Source organism: Panthera tigris, chromosome A1 (assembly GCF_018350195.1).
Source record: "Panthera tigris isolate Pti1 chromosome A1, P.tigris_Pti1_mat1.1, whole genome shotgun sequence".
NCBI classification, from domain to species: domain Eukaryota; kingdom Metazoa; phylum Chordata; class Mammalia; order Carnivora; family Felidae; genus Panthera; species Panthera tigris.
The window spans coordinates 100488251-100509390 of record NC_056660.1 but is presented as its reverse complement, the minus strand read 5'-3'; the positions used below and the strand labels follow the sequence as shown (position 1 = coordinate 100509390).

General features: G+C 35.1%; 1 protein-coding gene across 1 annotated transcript in view; it reads right to left on the bottom strand.

The window, feature by feature from the left end:
* The window catches only part of SNX2 (sorting nexin 2), a 56051-nt gene that overhangs the window by 11941 nt on the left and 22970 nt on the right, over nucleotides 1-21140 (bottom strand). Inside the window, exons 3-9 of the mRNA XM_007086874.3 lie at nucleotides 17938-18101; nucleotides 16543-16609; nucleotides 16125-16168; nucleotides 14598-14739; nucleotides 9467-9545; nucleotides 1703-1778; nucleotides 182-295 (exon numbers count right to left, since the gene is read on the bottom strand). Of these exons, the coding sequence (XP_007086936.2) occupies nucleotides 182-295; nucleotides 1703-1778; nucleotides 9467-9545; nucleotides 14598-14739; nucleotides 16125-16168; nucleotides 16543-16609; nucleotides 17938-18101 (686 nt within the window). The remainder of the gene's footprint in view (nucleotides 1-181; nucleotides 296-1702; nucleotides 1779-9466; nucleotides 9546-14597; nucleotides 14740-16124; nucleotides 16169-16542; nucleotides 16610-17937; nucleotides 18102-21140) is intronic.

Here is a 21140-nt window from a genome sequence, read left to right as displayed (position 1 = left end):
ATTCCTTGTTGTAAAGCAACAAATTAACCGTGTATATAAAACCATGGTAGTCAACTGATGTGGCTGAGGACTAAACTCAATAAGCAAATTAATATCCTATTTTCTACTTGTACAGCTTTAAAATGCAATTGTTGGGCTCATTAATTCATCTCATTATTCAAGTCGAAAAATCAGCTCTTACTGCATCCGATTCATTCATCTTGATTGTCATTTTGTTGACAGCGTCGGCAGCCTTGTTCACCATCCTCAATATTCCTGCTCCACTCAGAGCCTGTGTGTTAACTGCTCTAGGCAGCTGGAATTGAATGACAAATAAGGGCAAACAAACCGGTTAAAAGGCTGGAGGTTTAAGTGGGCGCAAAAGGAACTGCACACCCCCTCCAAAAAAAGAAAAAAAGAAAAAAAAGGAGGTTGTATTTTCTTCACTCTCATACATTTCAATAGTGAGATCTAATTTCTCAAATACACTACTTGTACACTCTCAAAGGAAAACTTAAAAAATAGACTTTCCATTTGCTTTTCTTCAGCACGTTTACATTTAGATGGAACAACACTCTGTTTGTCAAAATATATTAAGAGATTGTCAAGTACCTTAACATTGGCCACCTGTTTGCTTGCAGAAATAAACTTGTTTATAAGGAAAGAAGAAAGTCTTGAGAAAAATCTCCTTATGTTCAGCTAGGAGGGTGTGATTCTAAATTTTTAAAAAATTCTAGTATTCCAGTAAATTAGAAAAAACATCTCAAATAGTAATAATTAGAACTGTAAACTGTTACAAGCCCCAAATGTACTAAGCATCTCAAATAAAAGAAGCAGCATGGTTATAATTTAAGCTCTTTTAAGTCACAAATTTGCTTTCAGAACCTTGGTAAGAATATTAGAATGTAGACATATAAACACATTTAGCTGTCTCTAAAAGGAGGCCTGAATAAACTTATTTCAACACAATGCCTAAACAACCACTTAGGGCATTGAGAATTAGACTATTTAGAGATCATTCTTCTAAATCTGGTTTAAAATTTTTGAAAAAGAAAGTGGTCATCCTACTGTTACCAAAGCAGAAAAGGTATTTTACTAATAATTTAAATTATTAAAACACTAACCTCAAGGGGCACCTGGGTGGCTGAAATCAACTCCTGATTTCAGCTCAGGTTATGATCTCACAGTCATGAGATTGAGCCCCATGTCAGGCTCAGAGCTGGGTGTGGAGCATACTTAAGATTCTCTCCCTCCCTCTCCCTCTGCCTCTCCCCCATGAATGCACTCTCTCTCACAATAAACACTAAGAACCCCCCCCCCGAAAAAAAAAAGAAAAAAGAAAATCAATTTGTTCCATTCACTAATCCCATCATTTACCGAATATCTATTTTTACAAAAATTATCAAAATGACAAACACAGGGGTGCCTGCGTGGCTCAGTCGGTTAAGCATCGACTTCGGCTCAGGTCGTGATCTCACAGTTCGTTGAGTTTGAGCCCTGCGTCGGGCTCTGTGCTGTCAGCTCAGAGCCTGGAGCCTGCTTCAGATTCTGTGTGTGTCTCTCTCTCTCTCTCTCTCTCTGCCCTTCCCCCACTCACACTCTGTCTCCCTCAAAAATAAATAAAACATTAAAAAAACCCTTATTTTTAAAAAATAAAATAAAATGACAAACACAAATAATACAAAAATTCGTATCATACAAAAATTTAAAGTAGAAATAATACCTCTGAACTTTCCAGGAACTGCCTTAAATCAGGATCCTGTAGTAAAGTTGGATGCTTTACTGTTCTTTGAAGATACCTAGATATAAGAATAAAATTTCTCCTTTATTTATGAGTAGCACTTTATTTTAAATATTATTTGAACAAAACCACACAAACCCCAAAAATAGGTAAAATTATATCCTCAGTCTGCCTCCTAGAATATTAGTCTGCTTTCACTCTAATTGTTTAGACTCTTCTAGCAATTTAATGACTAAAAAGCTTTTTATTCCTCTTTTGAAAGTTCATCATATATAAAAAGAGCCATGGCAGGTTGTGGAGATGGGGATATAGGAGAGATTAAATAATTTACTAAACTTCTCACTGCAAAGTATAGAGTTGTAAAAAGGTATATGAGTTTGTTGAATAATTTTTTCTTTGGGTGGAGTCACCATGTTTTGAGCTAATATTTCAGAGTCCTAACACATATCACTATATATATCCCAATCAACTATTTTTTTTTATTACTGCTGTTATCACCAAAACAGAGAAACACCTACCAGATTTTTTTGCTTGTCAGCAAATTATCAAATCAGCTTTGATCTTTATTGGACAAGGACTGATTTTCTTCAAAATTCTATTTTTAATAAGGTTTTGCTAAAAGTTTGATTCATGTTTTTCTTATAGAACACAACATAAAATAAAAATGAAAAGTAAAGAGAAACACCCTTGCTAAATCACTATTAGCCCAACTTTAGATATTTTCCTTCACTAGAAAATAGAAAAGCCCAAGTTTCTGCCATCCATAATTAACATTCTTTCATAAAAAGAAAAAAGGTCCACTATTTAATTATTCTTGATTACTTATCTAATCTCATGTTCTGCAAAATTATTCTTCCCTTAATGATTACATATACTAGTATTTCAATTATAATATTTTACCTCACAGTTAACATATTTATTATACATCTACAGAATAAATGTAATCATTAATTTTCTTTGATCTCATTATAAGATTATAAAACATGCCTAAAGCTTCTGAAAAGCAATGGTAACCTTCTATAAAGTCACAATGGTATAAAGTCACAATTCTACCCAGTGGTTAAAACGACTATTTTATCAGGGCCGAAATGTTAACTTCTGTTTTTATATATTTAAATACATTAAACTTCAAGTCATTAGCCCACATAAGAAAACACTGTAACAGAAATAGAGCATTTAGCAGGTATGTGCAATACATTCTACACTGTGGCTTAAAAAAATTTACTGCCAATATTATCAAGCTAAAAACGAGATGCAACAGGAATGTTAATTTTGTGTCAAAGAAATGGTGGTATACTCCCACTGGAATTTTACTTACAGTTTTAATACTCAAGTTTTCCAATAGTATTGGGTTATTTGGTTGTTTAGGCCATGTGCCGCTTAAAGCAGTTTGCATAAGTTGTTCACGGGAGCGCACACAACAACTGGCAAACAGCAAGTACTCAGACATTTGTAAAATGAACCAGCAGGAAGGAAGACGAAACATGTCGTACCCAAACTTCGTACATCCTAATAGTTCAAACCTAAATATCATTACCTACTACTACTTACATTCTAAAATGGCTTTCCAAAGTGAGCTCTGTAGAATACTAGTCTCCTTCAGTATTCCGGGAAAAAGACTGGTTCTACAATCAGGCAAGTCTGAAACTTATCACATACACATCACTCTCTTTGAGTCCTAAATAGCAGCGTGTTAAGCGCTGCACAAAGTCTAATAGGAAAAAAACCTGGTTTAACTTTGTTAAACCCTACATTAACAAAACTCAATTGTCTAGATTTTCCTTTGTCATCCTACCACATACTAGCATTCTGAGGCATCAACATCTTGGAAAAGGGCATTCTAGAAAAAAGACAGAAAAACTTTACTTCTTAAGGGTTACACAGAAGTAAATAGCAGTTAACTGTTTCTTAAAAAGCATTAAGCTTAATGTTAAAATTAGGAACAGGAATATAAAACAGATTTTCTGTTCCAGAGATAATTACCTTTTAATGTTTTTTCTAAAGGTGTATGTATACATACAAACTCAGATACTTTGGTTTTCACAAAAGTATTACACCATTATACCTATAGGTGTGTATCCTTTCCCGCAAAACAGTCAGTTGTAGATACCTTTCTATGTCATATTACTCTCTAATGTCATTTTTATTTATTTACTACATGGAATTCTATCCTACAGATAAACTATAATGTATTTTTTAATACTACAATCACTACTCGCTTTCTTATAATTTGCCAAGTACTATCACATACAATGGAATTTTATTCTTCAAATTGATTGTATATAATCTACTTTGCTTATCTTAATACGCACATTTTATGTTTTTAAGATTTTTTTTCTAATGTTTATTTTTGAGAGAGCCAGAACGCAAGTGGGGGAGGAGCAGAAAGAGAAGGAGACAAAATCCAAAGCAGACTCCAGGCTCTGAGCTGTCAGCATAGAGCCTGACGTGGGTCCCGAACCCATGAGCCGTGAGATCATGACCTGAGCCAAACTCAGAAGCTTAACCGACTGAGCCACACTGGTGCCCCTCAATAGGCACATTTTAAATGACAATTACTATTTTACTAAGTGGTTTGTGTTTTTAAATTAGACAATAAAGGAACAGATTTGCATTTTGCTCTCCCTTCACATCAATCTTTCTACCATTATCACTTTCATCATTTCTTACAAGCCATGAAACTATCCTTCATCTTCATAATCCTTATGTTCATAGGGATGTATATTTTTTCATTTTTAAAAAAAATTTTAAAATTTTAGTTCCACTGCAGTTAACATACAGTGTTGGTGTTACTTTCAGGCATACTACGCAGTGATTCAACAGTTCTATACAGTGCTCAGTGCTCATCAGGGTAAGTGCACTCTTAATCCCCATCACCTACTGCACTCCCTCCCCTCTCCTCCCCTCTGGTAACCATCAGTTTGTCCTCTATATTTAAGGGTCTGTTCCTTGGTTTTCCTCTCTTTTTTTCCTTTGCTCATTTGCTGTTTCTTAAATTCTACAGATAAACGAAACCATATTGTATTTCTTACCCTGAATGACTTACTTCATTTAGTAATATACTCTTTAGCTCCACCCATGTTGTTGCAAATGGCAAGATTTCATTTCCTTTTATGGCTAATATTCCATTTTATCCACACACAAACACATCTTGATCCATTCATCTATCCATGGATACTTGGGCTACTTCCATATTGTAAATAATGCTGCAATTAACATAGGGGTGCATGCATTCCCCTGAATAAATGTTTTTGTATTTTCTGGGCAAATACACAATAGTGAGATTCCTGGATTGTAGTAGCTCTCTTTTTAACTTTTTGAGGAACTTCCATACTGTTTTCCATAGTGGCTGCACCAGTTTGTATTCCCACCAACCATGCAAAATGGTTCCTTTTTCTCTATATTCTTGCCAACACTTGTTTCTTAACTATGTGATTTTAGCTATTCTCACATATGTGAGGTGATATTTCACTGTAGTTTTAATCTGCATTTCCCTGATGATGAGTGCTGTTGAGCATCTTAGGACCTATTTTAAATTAATGACTATTCGTAAATATTCACCAATTCAGAATTAAGGTCCGCAGGGTTATAGATCTATAAAGGATGGATACAGAACAAAAACAGGAAAAGAATACAGGGAGAAGAGGGAGAAGACAGAACACAGGGAGAAGGCCTGAAAAGAGGCGTGGGGAGAAAGAGACACATTTGGAAGAAGAAAGAAATGAAGACACAATGGAAAAGCTGACAAGTAAGTATCACACTCAACATGAGACAGTAGTTCTGCAGATTTGCTCCAAGGAAGGGTTACTAAAAAATTTAGAAGAATCGCTTAGGGTTTTAAGTTCTGACTTACTGAAAACAAAACAAAATAAAGCAGGTTACACAAAATTGAGAGGAATAAAGTTAAAAACATTTCTCTTACTCTTAAAAACTGAGAACAAACTGAGGGTTGATGGGGGGGTGGGAGGGAGGGGAGGGTGGGTGATGAGTATTGAGGAGGGCACCTTTTGGGATGAGCACTGGGTGTTGTATGGAAACCAATTTGACAATAAATTTCATATTTAAAAAAATAAAAATAAAAAATAAAAAAAAATTTTTTGACAAAAAAAAATTTCTCTTGCTTGAAACTCAAACACAGGTGCTAATGATAATGAACAAAAGAACAGAAAGGCACAAAGAGCCTGGGCTTTGATGACATTCATTTGTGGATTCAGCAAATATTTGTAAAGCATTTACTAACTGCATGTCATTTTCTGTTCTGAACACTCAGAATATATGAGAGAAAACTGTATTTTAGTAAGAGAAGACTAATCATGAATAAACACACAGATCATATATACAGTATGTGACCAGTTGGCAGATGCTATGGAAAAAGGAGGGTAGAACGGTAGAGCAAATGAGATCAAGTGTGCAAAGTATCGTTGGGGGCAATTCAAAGAGAATAGGTTAGAATGAAGCCAATGATCAGAATAGACTTCACTGGAAAGATGATACTTGAACATCTAAAGTTAAAAGAGGTAAGGGAATTACCATGCGGACATTTGAGAACAAAAGCTTTCTAGGCAACGGGAGAGGCCAGTGAGAAAACTCTAAGGTGGGAAAATGCCAGGGATCTTTGAGAAGCAGCAAAATGACGAGTGTGGCCTGGAGCAGTGTGATCAAGGGGCACAGGAGATAGAACAGATAAGAGTGAGCGGTGCAGGTCATATAAGGTTCTGCAGGCCATCATAAGGACTGTGGCTTTTACGGAGTGACATGGGGAGCAAGAAACATGATGTGATTTATATTTTAAGAGGATGGTTCTGACTGCTGTATTAAGAAAGAGCAGAGATTCAAGGATGGAAACAGAAACCAATTAAGAACCTACTGGAGTTAATTCCAGCATATGGACTACTATGGTAGTAGTGAGAAATGGTTGTATTCCAGATTATCAGAAACTGGCAACAAGATTTTCAGAAAGCTGGATAATCCTAAATACTTCCTGATAGGAAAGCGTAGATTAATTAATCTGTACTAACTGTTAAGGCCAAGCCAGTTGAGTTTTTAGGTGCCTGGACTGAACACAATCCTGATAACATTTAAGATAAGGAAAAATGCTTTTAATGCTTTCAGTAAGTCGCCCAAGGCCACACAAATACTTTATAGTGTGTAGTGAAATACAGGCTTCAACAGAGAAAGGATTCTAACTCCCTACACACTGTATCACGCTACTCTATACTTCTCTGTTTATATCTGCAGAAGTGTATCCTTACCTATGAAATAAAGTCAATGTGCTCTTAACATAAAACGTGAAGCACTCTCAAGAAAACCAAGAGAGTGATCTTAGAGAAACTCTTATTAAAAGTACTTTCTGCTTACTTTAGTGAGTGTGGGTGGCCCAGGAGAGTCCCTTTCTTAACGACTCCCTCTCTCTTCCTGTATTTTAACACCAGATGTTCATCCTTTCATTCAAGACCAAAATCTAAATTTTCTGAGTTGAACAAACAAATAAATATACAAATTTATTACCATAGTATATACAAAGAAAACTACTTCCATGATCCACTAGATTAAAACTAGGTTAGGCATCCCATAGATAAGCCTGTTCTAATTTTTAAATTTTATGAAATGCCACAGAAAACTCCCTTTAGAAAAAGCATCCCAATTCCTCTGCTTCTTTATACCTATATTTTCTTTAGTCATATTTTTTAATGCAAAATGAACTTTTCCCTCATAGTATATGGTTTCTTTTGTTTATTATTATTATTACTGCAATAGCCACTAAGGTAGCACTTAACAAGTAACAGTTTTCACTAAAGAAACTGTTTTCAAATATCCACTAGATCAAATCCCAGTATTTCCTTACAACTCTCCTCAATGTTTCATACCACATGATGTTATGGTAAGTACTAAGCAATGCATTCAAGTTGCAAGAAAGGGGAATGTAGAATCAAATTATATGTCCTTGGTACAATAAATCTTCATTAAGTTCCTTATCAAGCATGCCATCTGAAACATTTCAAATTTACTCATAGAAAAATAGGACTTGAAAGGTTTCTCAAAGGGTCATGGTTACACTTTCAGGAAGAACTAAGCGAAATCGAAGCAGAACATTATCTACCTTTACTCTTAAAAACATTTGGTCTGTGACCTCTTTCACAACAGAAACAATTCTAAAGCCTAACCTAAACTTCTCTGGACACAATTCAATCCTTTCCTGAGTAAATGCTTTTCTCACAGGCACAATCTCATCCTTTAAGACTTCTGTAATAATAAGTTGCATAGTCAGCTTTCTTACTGTAAATTGTTCAAACCTGACTGTACTGCAGCATTTTGTTAAAATGGAAACAATTTATTAATAAGACCCAAAAATAAAGTGACTTAAAAATAGTTTAAATAATAATGTGCACCCTGGAGATAGACATACTATTTCTTAAAATCTGTCCTATCCACCTCATCTATTGATTTTAAGCCAAAAGAGAAAATAAAGAATAAGCACATTCAATTAAAATAACAAGGAAAAAAACCCTATGAAATTAGAAAATTTCTATGTATAGGTGATTACCAACTTACGTTCTAAAAGTTGGGCTTTAAGATAATTTCAAATTTTTTTTCTTAATTTTCAGCATAGCAAGGAAAGAATAAATGTTAAGATCCTGGGAGTGGGTTCCTCCTATCCGTAACTCATTTGGTCTGTAACATTGAAGACAACCCTTCAAAACTAAAGGAAACATGTCAAGTACTATGCAGTAAGGTAGGGCAAATGTATCAGACTTGAAGCATGCAGTCAACTCAATAAATGACTCATACAATTGTGCACTCAAGTCAAAATCAATTATACAAAATTAAAGGAGGGAGCACAAACTTAATTTTTTATTGTGTTTAATAAAATTCCTAGCCAAGTAATAATTCAATGGAACTATAGTGAGCCAAATTATCCAACAAAGAATGTGAATATGGGTAAAACTTCCTAGAACCTAAATAATACTAAATATTAAAAATCCAAATATTTTTTATCATTTCTTTCTTCCCATTTACAAGTTTCATGGTATCTTTTTACAAGCTTAGCCATTCCTTACTCCTAATGCAAAATACAGCTATGTTTTTAAAAATAGATCTTATTACAAAAATTGTTTTTAAATGTTTATTCATTTTTGAGCAAGAGATACGTACACAGAGTGTAAGCAGGGGAGGGGCAAAGAGACAGGGAGACACAGAATCTGAAGTAGGTTCCAGGGTCTGAGCTGTCAGCACAGAGCCCGACACGGGGCTTGAAGTCACGAACTGCGAGATCATGACCTGAGCTGTAGTCAGACGCTTAACCAACTGAGCCACCCAGGTGCCACAAAAATCTCTACACCTAACGTGGGGCTGGAACTACAACCCCACGATCAAGAGTTACATGCTCAACCAACTGAAGCAGCCAGGTGCCCCTATGATACATTAATTCGATCCCCAACTAACTAATGCCTTTATATTCCTGCTTACAACACAGGACACAAAAGTAGGTGTTATTTTATTAGACACACTATTTGCTAAATACTAATCCACTATGATGATTAATGAAAACAGAACACAGTATTACACAGTATTGTGTTGTTGAAAGAAGTAATTTTCTTAATAAAAGTTTAAAGCACTCTTAGTAGAACCATGAAATGGTACTGTGAAAAAAAACATTAAAATATAGTTGTGCCATACAATGGAATTAGACTTATTATTACTGAAATAAAAACATGACAGTAATAAAGTATAGCTGTCTACAATTACCTTTCAAGAGCTGCTCTCCGTTTTTCTACAAATTCAGTGGATGACGAGTCTTCTTTACCCACTTTGACCTTGGTCATGCCTTTGAAAAAACACTCAATGAGACTCATGATAATTTTGTTATTTGAAACAGTTTTTTTATAGTCATTCCTTCATAATCTAAAATACACTTTAAATTTGAATGTGATTAAAAAAAAGAGCTCCTAAACTTATAACCAGTATCATACTTTAGAGAAATTATAACTCATCATATATTAACATCTCATCTTGCTAAGTACGCAAAACATGAAACCAGATAAAGCAGAGGGTGAGCTGTGTCTGTAGTTTTCTAAACTCTATTTGCGTTCCTTATCTGTTACATACTACACTCATGGTAAATTAAAATGTGTTTGCATTTCAATATGCATAAAGACATTCAAATTAGCAAATTTAAGCTCAATTACTATTTCCATTTCTTATGAGTAATAATTAAGGTTCTTTAGTTTGGGAACTAGAAAAATGGGAGTATAATCCATGAGTGTGGTAAGTATTTTCCTTGTTGTAGAGTCTAAAAACATCTTGTTTATTTATTATAGCTAGTTTTGTAATAGCTGAAACAACAAACACTTTCATAAAAAATCATGTTAATCATTTCTGTACTGGCAATTTAAATTTTAACAATAATGTATCAAACTGCATATTTTTCTTTTTTCCTTGTGCTTTTTTCTTTCAGAATCAATTCTGTAGCAACGAAGTAATGACATATGCTACAACATGGATGAACTTTAAAGATACGCTATGAAAGGGGCGCCTGGGTGGCTCAGTCAGCTGAGTGTCTGACTCTCGGGTCACGATCCCAGGGTTGAGTCCCGCGTCAGGCTTGGTGGTCATGCTTTGTGCTGAGTGTGGAGCCTGCTTCAGGCTCATATGCATGTGTGCACACGCCCTCTCTCTCTCTCTCCTTCTCTCTCATCTCCCTTGCTTGCTACCTCTCTTAAAAGAAAAATACTATGTGAAGGAAACCTGTCACAAAGGCCCACTTATTTTCCTTTACATGAAACGTTCAGAATAGGCACATCTAGAGAGAAAGAAAATAAATTAAAGACTGCCTAGGCCTAGGGAGTTGGGGGAGTTAGAGGATGACGGGAAGTGCTAATAAAGAGGGGGCGCCTGGTGGCTCAGTCGGTTAAGCATTTGACTTCAGATCAGGTCACGGTCTCGTAGTCCGTGGGTTCAAGCCACGTGGTGGGCTCTCTGCTGTCAGCACAGAAGCCTCTGTGGATCCTCTCTCTCTCTGTCCCTCCCCTGCTCATGTGCACTTTTTCTCTCTAAAATAAATAAACATGAGGGGCATCTGGGTGGCTCAATCGGTTGGACATCCGACTTCTACTCAGGTCATGATCTAGCAGTTCATGAGTTTGAGCCCCACGTCGGGCTGTGTGCTGACAGCTCAGAGCCTGGAGGCTGCTTTGGATTCTGCATCTACGTCTCTCTCTGCCCTTCCCTCGATCATGCTCTCTCTCTCTCAAAAATGAATAAACATTAAAAAAAAATTTTTAATAAAAAATAAAATAAATATTTAAAAAATTTATTTAAAAGGAAGATATTCTAAAATTGACTGTGGTGGTGTATGCACAACTCTGAATATACTAAAAGCCTTATATACCACATTGAATTATACACACTTTATTTTTTTTAAGTAAGCTCTACACCCAATGGGGTGCTTGAACTCACAACCCTAAGGTCAAGAGTCGCATGCTCTACCAACTGAGCCAGCCAGACACCCCAAATTACACACTTTAAATGGATAAATCATATGGCATTTAAATTATATCTCAACAAAGCTATTAAAAATAGATTATGTAAAACCATGTAATTCTTATTCAGGCTGGTACATCTGGTAAATAAACATATCATCTATGAATGTTTTGCCTAACATAATTAGTTCTGAAATACAAATTTGAAAAAGAAAACTCAAACACCTAAAATTATCCGCCATGAATGGACCACTAAAAGTGGGGTGTTACTGATATAACATTGTTTCCCTCAAAAAAAATCTTACTGCTATGAAGTTCTTTACATTTTTCCCTTTAAGGATTTTCTGTTCATGCTACTTCATGCTACTGTTCATGCCAGAGGTAATTATTAGGGGCCATCAGAGCAAATAAACACTTACTCTAACCAATTAACTCTTAAAACTTTTCAACTTTGTTGTTCTTTTCTAAAAGCTTAGTGAAACAGTGGTTTTCAGTTAACTAATCTTACAAACAGGTTAACTGTGGGCTAATGAAAAGACTCCTGTTCTTTCAGGGGCAGCTCTAACTTTTCAGCAAAGACGACAAATTACAATTCCTTTTCTCCTGCCCCCACTTTAAGTGTTTGTTAGTTGAAAACCACTGGCTGTATACTTAAGAGGGCCTCCCATATATCAACAGTTTTGTGGACAACCTATTCACTTTTTAAATTTTTATTTTATTAAGTTTATTTATTTTGAGACAGAGACAGAGTGCGCTTGCGAGCCAGTTGGGGAGGGGAAGAGAGGAGGGGGCAGAATCCCAAGCAAGCTCCGTGCTGCCAGCACAGAGCCTGACACAGGGCTCGAACCCAGACAAACTGTGAAACCAGGACCTAAACTGAAACCAAGAGTCAGACACTTAACCAACTGAGTTTTGTTTTGTTTTTTAAAAAACTGGTAAGACAATCTAAAAAAATGACTGCTTCTGTATTTGCTTGGCTGCCAGGAAGTTCACAACAAATTTGTTACCCACCTTTAGTAATTACCTTTAGTAATTGTTCAGACTTTACATGTACATTTTAAAGAAACTATTTAACTTGGTTTCATCTTACTGTTTGACTATGGTTATTTTTCCTGCTAATTTCTTTCTTTAGATATATATACACATATCTATATACGTATAGATATGTATATGTGTATATGTATACACACATGCAAGCATACACATACACATATGCGCACACGTGTGCACGCGCATATGCACGTACACATATGTGCGTGTGCATGCACATACGTGTGTGTGTGCACATATATATTTTTTTAACTGCATTATATATGTAGTTGCCTTAAGTCGTTCCTGGAATAAAGTAGTATATAAATAAATATAGCACATGACAGGTTATGTAACCTCGATGAACCTTACCTTCCTTACCTATTACATAAGGACAACACTAAGTTAACTTCATAAAGTTGTTGTGAAGGTTAAATGAATCTCCTGGAAATTATTTAGCACAGTGCCATAGCACAGTAACTTTCAATAAATGTTAATTACGCCTATAATTTAATTGATAACCTTACAATGTAATGGGCAATCTTGGCCACGTGTATGCATAATACAAACATAACCGTGTGACTGTCCCCTAATAGCCTTTTGAAGCCTGTGAGAATCAACATCAGAAAAGGATGCTCTTAAGATTTAGTTTCTAACTTCTATTTTAAATTTACACATACTATTTATTATGCTGTAACAATTTGTGGAAGGTTGAAGATCATTAAGGCAAAATATTAGCTTAAAACAATTAACCTGGACATTAAAATTTACTTTTTCAAAAAAATTCTTTTTGCTCATTGTTTATAGACTGGATTAGCATGTTAGCCAGCAAAATGAGAAAAATAATTTATTTTTCCTCTTTTGATATATAAAAATAGTTGCACAACCTAATCAAAGAAAAAAAGGTAATAAATAATTTGTGATACAGGAAACTTAAGATCCATATAAATAGTAGGATGCCAGAAGATACCACTGCCAAAGTTTTAAAGATAAGAGAAATAAGATTATGAAGTAGGTCAGCAGTTCCCAAAATACAGTAAGAATACAAGAAAGGTTTCTGAGACCCTTTTTCAGACAGGTGTCGGGGAAGGGTGTACCAAAAAGCCTATTTTCATAATAATACCAGACTATTGTCTTTTTTACTCTCATTCTTTTAGGAAAGCTCAGCAGAATTTTACAAAGGTTATATGGTGTGTTATATCACAACAGATTGAATGCAGAAGCAGATATAAGAACATAGCTATTTTCTATTAAGCCAGATATCAGAGATTTGGAAAACTAAAACAAACAAAAAGCAAGCCACTCTTGTCACTTAAACTTACACTGCCTTACAAAAATTTAATTTATTGATATTCTTAATTTTTTAAAGTTTTTTAAAGTAGACTCTACCCACAACGTGGGGCTTGAACTCACAACCCCGAGAACAAGAGTCACATGCTCTACCAACTGAACTAGCCAGGTGCCCCTACAAAGTTTTTTATAATAAAAAAACTCAGAGAATATAATAAATGCATTTAAATATGTCAGGTTTTAAAGTCATAAAAGATACCAACAGAAGTGCTCTTCAAACAAAATGTTTTTAAAAAGTAAAAACAAAAATTTAAAGATCACCAAAATTCAATTTGAATATTTTCACAATAAATTGAAAACACTGAGAAAAGAAGCACAAAATTTTAAGAGATGACATGTCTTTTAATGGGACAATGTAAGTTGTCCTCTTTTGAAATTTTCTGCATATTCTTTTTTTTTTTTTTAAAGCTCTACACCCAAAATGGGGCTTGAACTCCCAACCCTGTGGTCAAGAGTTGCACGCTCTGCCAAGAGAACCAACAGGTGCTTGCTCCCTTCTACAGATTTTTAACTAAGCCTTTATTACTTGTATAGGTAGAAATGTTTTTAAGCATTAAATTGAGGTATGGAATATACTAACATGATACCTCTTATAAGATCTGGACTGGATCAAATCTTCTTTTTGGACAATGAATAGCTGAAACCCAAATACTTTCATTCCTTAGAAAAATGCTAACAAGCTACCAATATTAAGTATCTTCTGAGTGTTACTTAGTAAAATGTTAGGGTTTGATTGTCTTCAACTTGGCAAATTCAGACCCAACATTTAACATCGTTATATAAATCAAATCCTAAATTGATCCTATATAAATAAAAATCCTAAGAGGTTAGAAAATAAAAGTATGAGCTTATACATTCTTAATTGATGAATGATTATCATAAATGGAATGTTTATTAAATTCAGTATTGCCAGACACTATAATTTATCCTGATAATAAATGATCATGGTAGCCTAATAATCTATGTAGTTTAAAACTGAACTAGTAGCAGTAACTTTTTTTTTTTTAATTCATACTTACCTACTATACTCTTTTCTGGAGCTGGTGGCACAATATAACCAACATGTAAATACTTGCTTGCTAATTTGCTATGCAAACCGAGAAAGTCACTGAATCTTCTTTTAACTGAAAATTCACTCTTACTGAACATGGAAAGAGAAGTCTACAAGTGAAGAAGAGGCATTTTAAATTTTGAATACTAAGCAATTCTTCAGAAGTTAGCATCACATAAACCCGTGAACATACGTATACCTACACACACGTTTTACTTTGCAAAAGACCACAGGGTAGCTAACTAATGTGGAATACACATTTCTAACCAAAAAAAAAAACCCCAAAAAACTCCTACGTTATTATACATTGTGTTTTGTTTTGTTTTGTTTTGTTTTTACAGAGACTTAAAAGGACAAAATGTTTGCTTTATTCTATCCTTGACTCATCTCATCAACTCTAATTACATTTATGTCAATGACTCTTAAATCTTTACCTCTGGCCCAGATCTCCTCTGAGCTTCAGTCCAATATATCAAAATGCCCAAGGGACACTTCCACTTAAATCTTACTGCCACCTCAAGTTCACCACATCTCCTGCTGGAACATAATCTCCATGTGGGAAGGGCACGTGTCTGTACTGTTTCCTATTATAAACTCTTGTGCTTGGAAACGAGCCAGACCCCACAATTAAGTGTTTAATAAATATCTGTTCAATGAATTAACAAATTATTTACCCCCATCCAAAAACTGTGTTGCTCCCTCTGTGTTGCCTGTTCTCTGAGATCACTCTGACACAACCACAGAGATCCTCTAGTCGGTAACTTAGGCATCTTTCACTCTGCACATCCAAGCTCTACTGATTCTACTGCCTACACAACTCAGGAAGCCATTATTTTGTTCATCTCCAGAATCTACTCTTTAGTATAAAATATTACTTCTCACAGCTAGGAATGCTGCAGATCCTCTTTGTCTCTTTTAAGATCCGAAGGTCTACAATCCTTTAGAAATGACAATGGAATTAACTGGAAATCTTGACCTATACTTTGCCCTCCCAAATTAGGAATCGGAGAGATCTTTCTAAAGGAAAAATCTAATTGTGCCACACTCTTGCTTGAATCTCTTCAGTTGCTCTCCATTATACTCAGGATGGACCCAAGTTCCTTCAGGTGGCTGCTGGTAATATAGGGAGGCTACTGCCGAACAGTTCAATCAGGTACCATGTCTTGCAGATCCCAGAAAGCACACTGTTTTCTGGAGGTCTGGCCTTTATAAAAGCAAATCGCTTTGCCTGGAGCAAGCATTCTTCTCCTTTCTCCAAGAACCTCTCTCGCCCATCATGCTCCCCTATCTTTGTCTAGATTAGGTTCCTCCCTACATACAAAATGCAAAATACTTTACCTCTACTTTGCAGAATACTGTACTTAACAAACCATAACTCATGTAACTACTTATGTGAAATCTTCACTGGATGGTAACCTGTGTGAAGACAGGATGTTGTAATCTCACACTACACATGGTGAGGGCTTACTACTTCTCTGAAGGAGCAAAGGCTTACCTTTGTTGTTACTCTATATGCCATGTAAGCATTCATGCCATCACCTACAAGAAAAGTCAAACAATACTATTAAAAATAATAAGCTTAACACACACACAAAGGTAACTATGTGAAATAATACGTTGACTGACTTGATTGTGGTAATGTATTATTGTATACATATATTAAATGTGTACATATATTAAATCAGCATCCTGTATACCTTAAATATATACAATCATTTGTTAGTTATAATTTAATAAAGCTGAAAAAAGTAAAATGAGTAAAAAAGTAAAATTTAGAGTAAAAAGCCCCAGAAGCTTAAAAATGAAAGTACCATTTTAATACTGTTAACATTGCACTTAAGAAAAACAGCATACTAACAACCAAGGTACTTACCAAAAAGAACGAAATTAAAGTGTACTAAATATTGACTCACCGACTTTCTCTGGATCTGATACACCAATTTCTATGTCAAAAACATCTCCATTTGCTTCTTCTTCAATCTAGAAAAGATAACTTTTTTGATGTTAAAGATTCCAATTTAGATTACTGTTTTAACACTAATAACTTTAATTTTCACGATCTTTTATTAGGGTCAGTGTCAAAACAATTTAAAAAGCCACTCAGCATTCCATTTCTGAAAAACAAAAGCTTTCATATTTCCTGACAATATTAAAAAAAAAAACATACACACATGTGCACACATTCACAACACACACACGTACAGAAACTAGGAAAAGGATCATCTGGAGAAGTTACAGAAAGCCTGTGTTCTCACATCTCTGCAGATTTAGTCTTCTGGAAGAGTACTGTTGATTTTTCTTTGTTCTATATACAGAATCTTGAGATTCAGATTATTAAACTAACACCTTAATGATTTTTAATACTAGCACTTTCTGAAGTTGTCTCTAGTCTTTAATGACCAGGAGGAAGTAGCCATTACTTTTGCCCGTAGCACACTACCTATCAGTAGAAATAATTACACTAGAATCTTCAGCACCATGATTTGTCTAATAACCCAGTAAACACACATTCTTCCTGAAGACAACGAAAGGACTATAAAGCAGTAAGTGGGAAAAATGGTAACCGTATGAGACTGCAGGGAAGCACTTTTTAATGCCGTTGTAAATAAGCAGTCTAGGAGCAGCTCTGCAGGCAAGTCTGGTTATTCTCAAGAAGAAAGCACAGAAATTTGTTAAATCTTGCAAATATTTTAGAGTAATATTAATAGCCTAAAATTATCTAAGTTAGTTTTTCTCACCATAACCCTTTTTTCCCCCAAAGTTGTCTTCTTGTACAGATTTTAAAAAAACTAAACCTTATTTGAATTGTAAGGTCAAGTATATAAATCAGAAACCCTAAAAATATAGCTCAGAAACTTCCACAAACACCACCCTTACACGCCTGCAGGCCCTCTTGTGCTTCCTCTCCACTCACAACCCACTCTGCACCCTGCCAACATAACCACTAACATTTACTGCAGGATTCATCAAATAAAATTACTCAAAATATCACTTTATTAAAGTTTTCAAAGCACTTTCAAACATTTTCTCATTTGACCAACAAAGAAACCCTGAGTCATACATTACCATCGTGAGATCACAAATGACAAAATCCTTAAGAAGGAAAGTAATGTGCCCAAGTCATTGGGTTAAAAAGTGATGAGGATAAGATTAGAAGCCACATCAGTTGACTTCTTTAGTCCAATACGTTTTTCCCCAAATGTTGAAATGGCTTTGATTAGAGATGCCTCACAAGAGTGTGATGTTGGGCAGGGAACAAAAAGCTTACTATTTACATTTCAGTCTAGAATAGAAACATTTTCCCATACCTCCTCCCTGGATCTATCAAAGATCACAGGAGCAGATATACTCTTTGATTCCATTCTGGGAGCAATGAGTGTAGTAGGGGTCACAGGTGTAACTGCAGGAGAAGGCTCTGAGGAGAGGATAGGTTCCCTTTCTGGACTATCCAGAGAAACTTCTTCTGTGGCTTCTAGATACAAATGAAACAAGTTACTTAAGGACAGTGATAACAAACCCCTGCAGTCTACATTGCAGTTAATGAGTCATGAAAAATAGTTTTATACTACACACAAATATCAAAATAATGGCATTTAAAAATGGTTGTTATAATTTAATGAATCATTCCTTAAATGTTTATCAAAACTTTAAAACCAATAGTGACTGTGTTGATTTCAGGAAGAATTAAAGTATGTCAGCTTAATTATCTAAACTAGTGGTAAGAATAAAGCTAGAAGGAAAGCAATGATGTGGATAATTCCACATTCATTTATGTTTGGGTTTATCATACATCTTATACTTGGGGTAACTTACCTTTCAAAATCTTTTATTCAAACTAACATTATGATTACTTTACAAACAAAAATTTTATGGTAACAGACTGCCCAGAAATATCCCAAATGGGATTAAAAATCCGTTATGGAAAATCCACAAAGTTAGTGATCTAAAGCAATTAACTGCTAAAGATTACTGGATATTACTGGATATTAGTTGAATACACAAATATGACACAAAGCAAACAGCTGTTTAGGTTTTAATTTAAAATGCTCATTCACTTGAAAAAATCTAAAATTAAACATAATTAAAACCAAATCAAATCAATAAACTGACTGTCTACAAACTAGGTTAACACTGTGCTAAATGCAATGGATAAACACAAAGAAATGTAAAGTATCATACCTGCCCTCAGGGAGTTTATAATCTAGTTGGGAAAACAAGACACAAGCATGTGGAATGTTAAATAATAATAAAAGACAAATAATAGGCAAGAGAACAATAAAAAAGAATGTTACAAGAAAGACATTTAACTGGTATATGAACTACAGAACAAACACTACCATTTGAGATAAGACAACACGTTAGGGTGGGGAAAATCAGCAGCACTTTATGAAACTGATCTGGATGCATAGAGAAAAAATGGGCGAAGAATTCTAGGAAAATGAAACAATAGCATAAAGAAAAAGCAAAACCAGAAAAATGAAAATTACATTCAGTGGCCATAATGAAAACCACAGTTCGGATGGATTATAGAGAATTGATAACAGGAGAAGGCAGGGCTGTAAGGGGAACAGAATCAGACCAGCAGTTTCTAACCTGAGGTTCTTAGATTCCCAGAAGTTTGGGAAGGTAGAAATGGCAGTCAGTGATCCTGAAATATGGTAAATAATGTTAAGATTTACATTTAAATGTGAACAGGGTAAACAGGTCAACATTTTATCAATCTACTCTTACTGGTTTTCTCATGTTGATGAGACCCTCACTGACTCAGCTCTCTTGATTATTTTTAAATTAAAAATAAAAAGAATAACCAAAATCATACTAACCAGAGGAAGGAAGATAGACTGTAGATGTAAAATACACAGACAATAAATGACCCTGATAGAACGACTAAAAGCTTACACGCGGCTTCAGGCTGTTAACACTGCTAGTATTTATTCATTTTCTAAGAAATGAAACCAATGAGCAATAAAAGAAAGTAAGAAAGCAGTGTAGCATAGCTAGGCGGTGTGAGATCCATAATCTACAGACAAGCCAAACAGCAAGCAGCAAACAAAAGAGATAAATAAAAAGAAATCTAAAATTCTCTGAAAGAGGTACTGCTACGCACAACAAATCCAGAGACAAAAAAAGGGAAAGGCATATAAACTTTATTGATGTATCAGGACAGATACAGTAACTTTAATTTTTCAATCACAGTTTACTTCACTGATACCAGATTCTGTGTTCTTTGCAAGGACTCTGAGTAGCTGTTTCATAAATAGTAGGTAACCTCAAAATAAGAAAAGCTAACTATGATCTACTTAAATAGCTGATACGGAGAAGGAAAATGGATACAGAAAGAAAGAGATTAGACTTAGCACATTAACTACCATATAGTCAGTCTGCTTTAGTCTTCTCATGACTTTACTACAACAAATTCACATAACTTAATTTAAACCAGAACTTAATTTAAACCTGTGGAGATGCCCCACAGGTTTTAAGCATAAAGATTAACTTCTCCTTGGAAGAGATACTTTGTCAGAGAAGTAATTTCATGCGTATCATAGATACCAGAGAATTTTTTAAACAAAGGAATACTCGTTAAACTTACAATTGGTGTCATAAATGAAATAAGCTAATGACCCTGGCAAAAACAAGATTTAAAAGTATAACACAATTTCAACACAGGTAATTTGCTCACCCTCAGTTATTCCTCTACGACAATGTCTTGAAGTATGTGCAGTGAAGCTTAGTCTGAAGGATGTAACAAATGGTGGAGGGGCTTATAGTCAACCACATTTGGTGAATGCTCTCCAAGTAAACTAGCAACAGTAACATATCACACTTACAACCTTTTTCTGGTACCACCCCTGACGTAATAGTACCTGAAATGCTCCCCAAAACATCTTAGCAGAGTACCAATAGTATCTAATCTTTTCGTGGTTTTAAAATCAAAATGGCTAGATCACTAAAGCAATATTTATATTCTCTCCCTGATGTAGGGGAAATAAACTAAGTACATGTTCTTTTAGTAATGAACAATAGTTTTCATCACCCTGATAACACAGGCTCCTCTCTGTTATGGTTCCAAGAACCACACCTGCTTAAAGGCATTAAGATGGAAGTGTATAGATAGTATTAATCCTTTCACATAAAAATGATCAGATTAGGAGTGTCTGGATGGCTCAGTAGGTTAAGCACCAGACTCTTGATTCCGGCTCTGGTCATTATCTCAGGGTTTGAGAGATGGAGCCCCACAATGGGCTCTGCGCTGATGGTGTGGAGACTGCTTGGGATTCTCTCCCTCCCTCCCTCCCTCCCTCCCTCTCTCTCTCTCTCTCTCTCTCTCTCTCTCTCTCTCTGCCTCTCCCCTCCTCGAGCTGTCTTTCTCTCTCTCAAAATAAATAAACTTTTAAAAAAAGATCAGATTATTAGAACATCTAATGATGTCATTTTGAAATACAGCTGAGTTTAAGACAAAAGATTAAGTATAAAAAGTATTTTTGTTCGGGGGCACCTGGGTGGTTCAGAT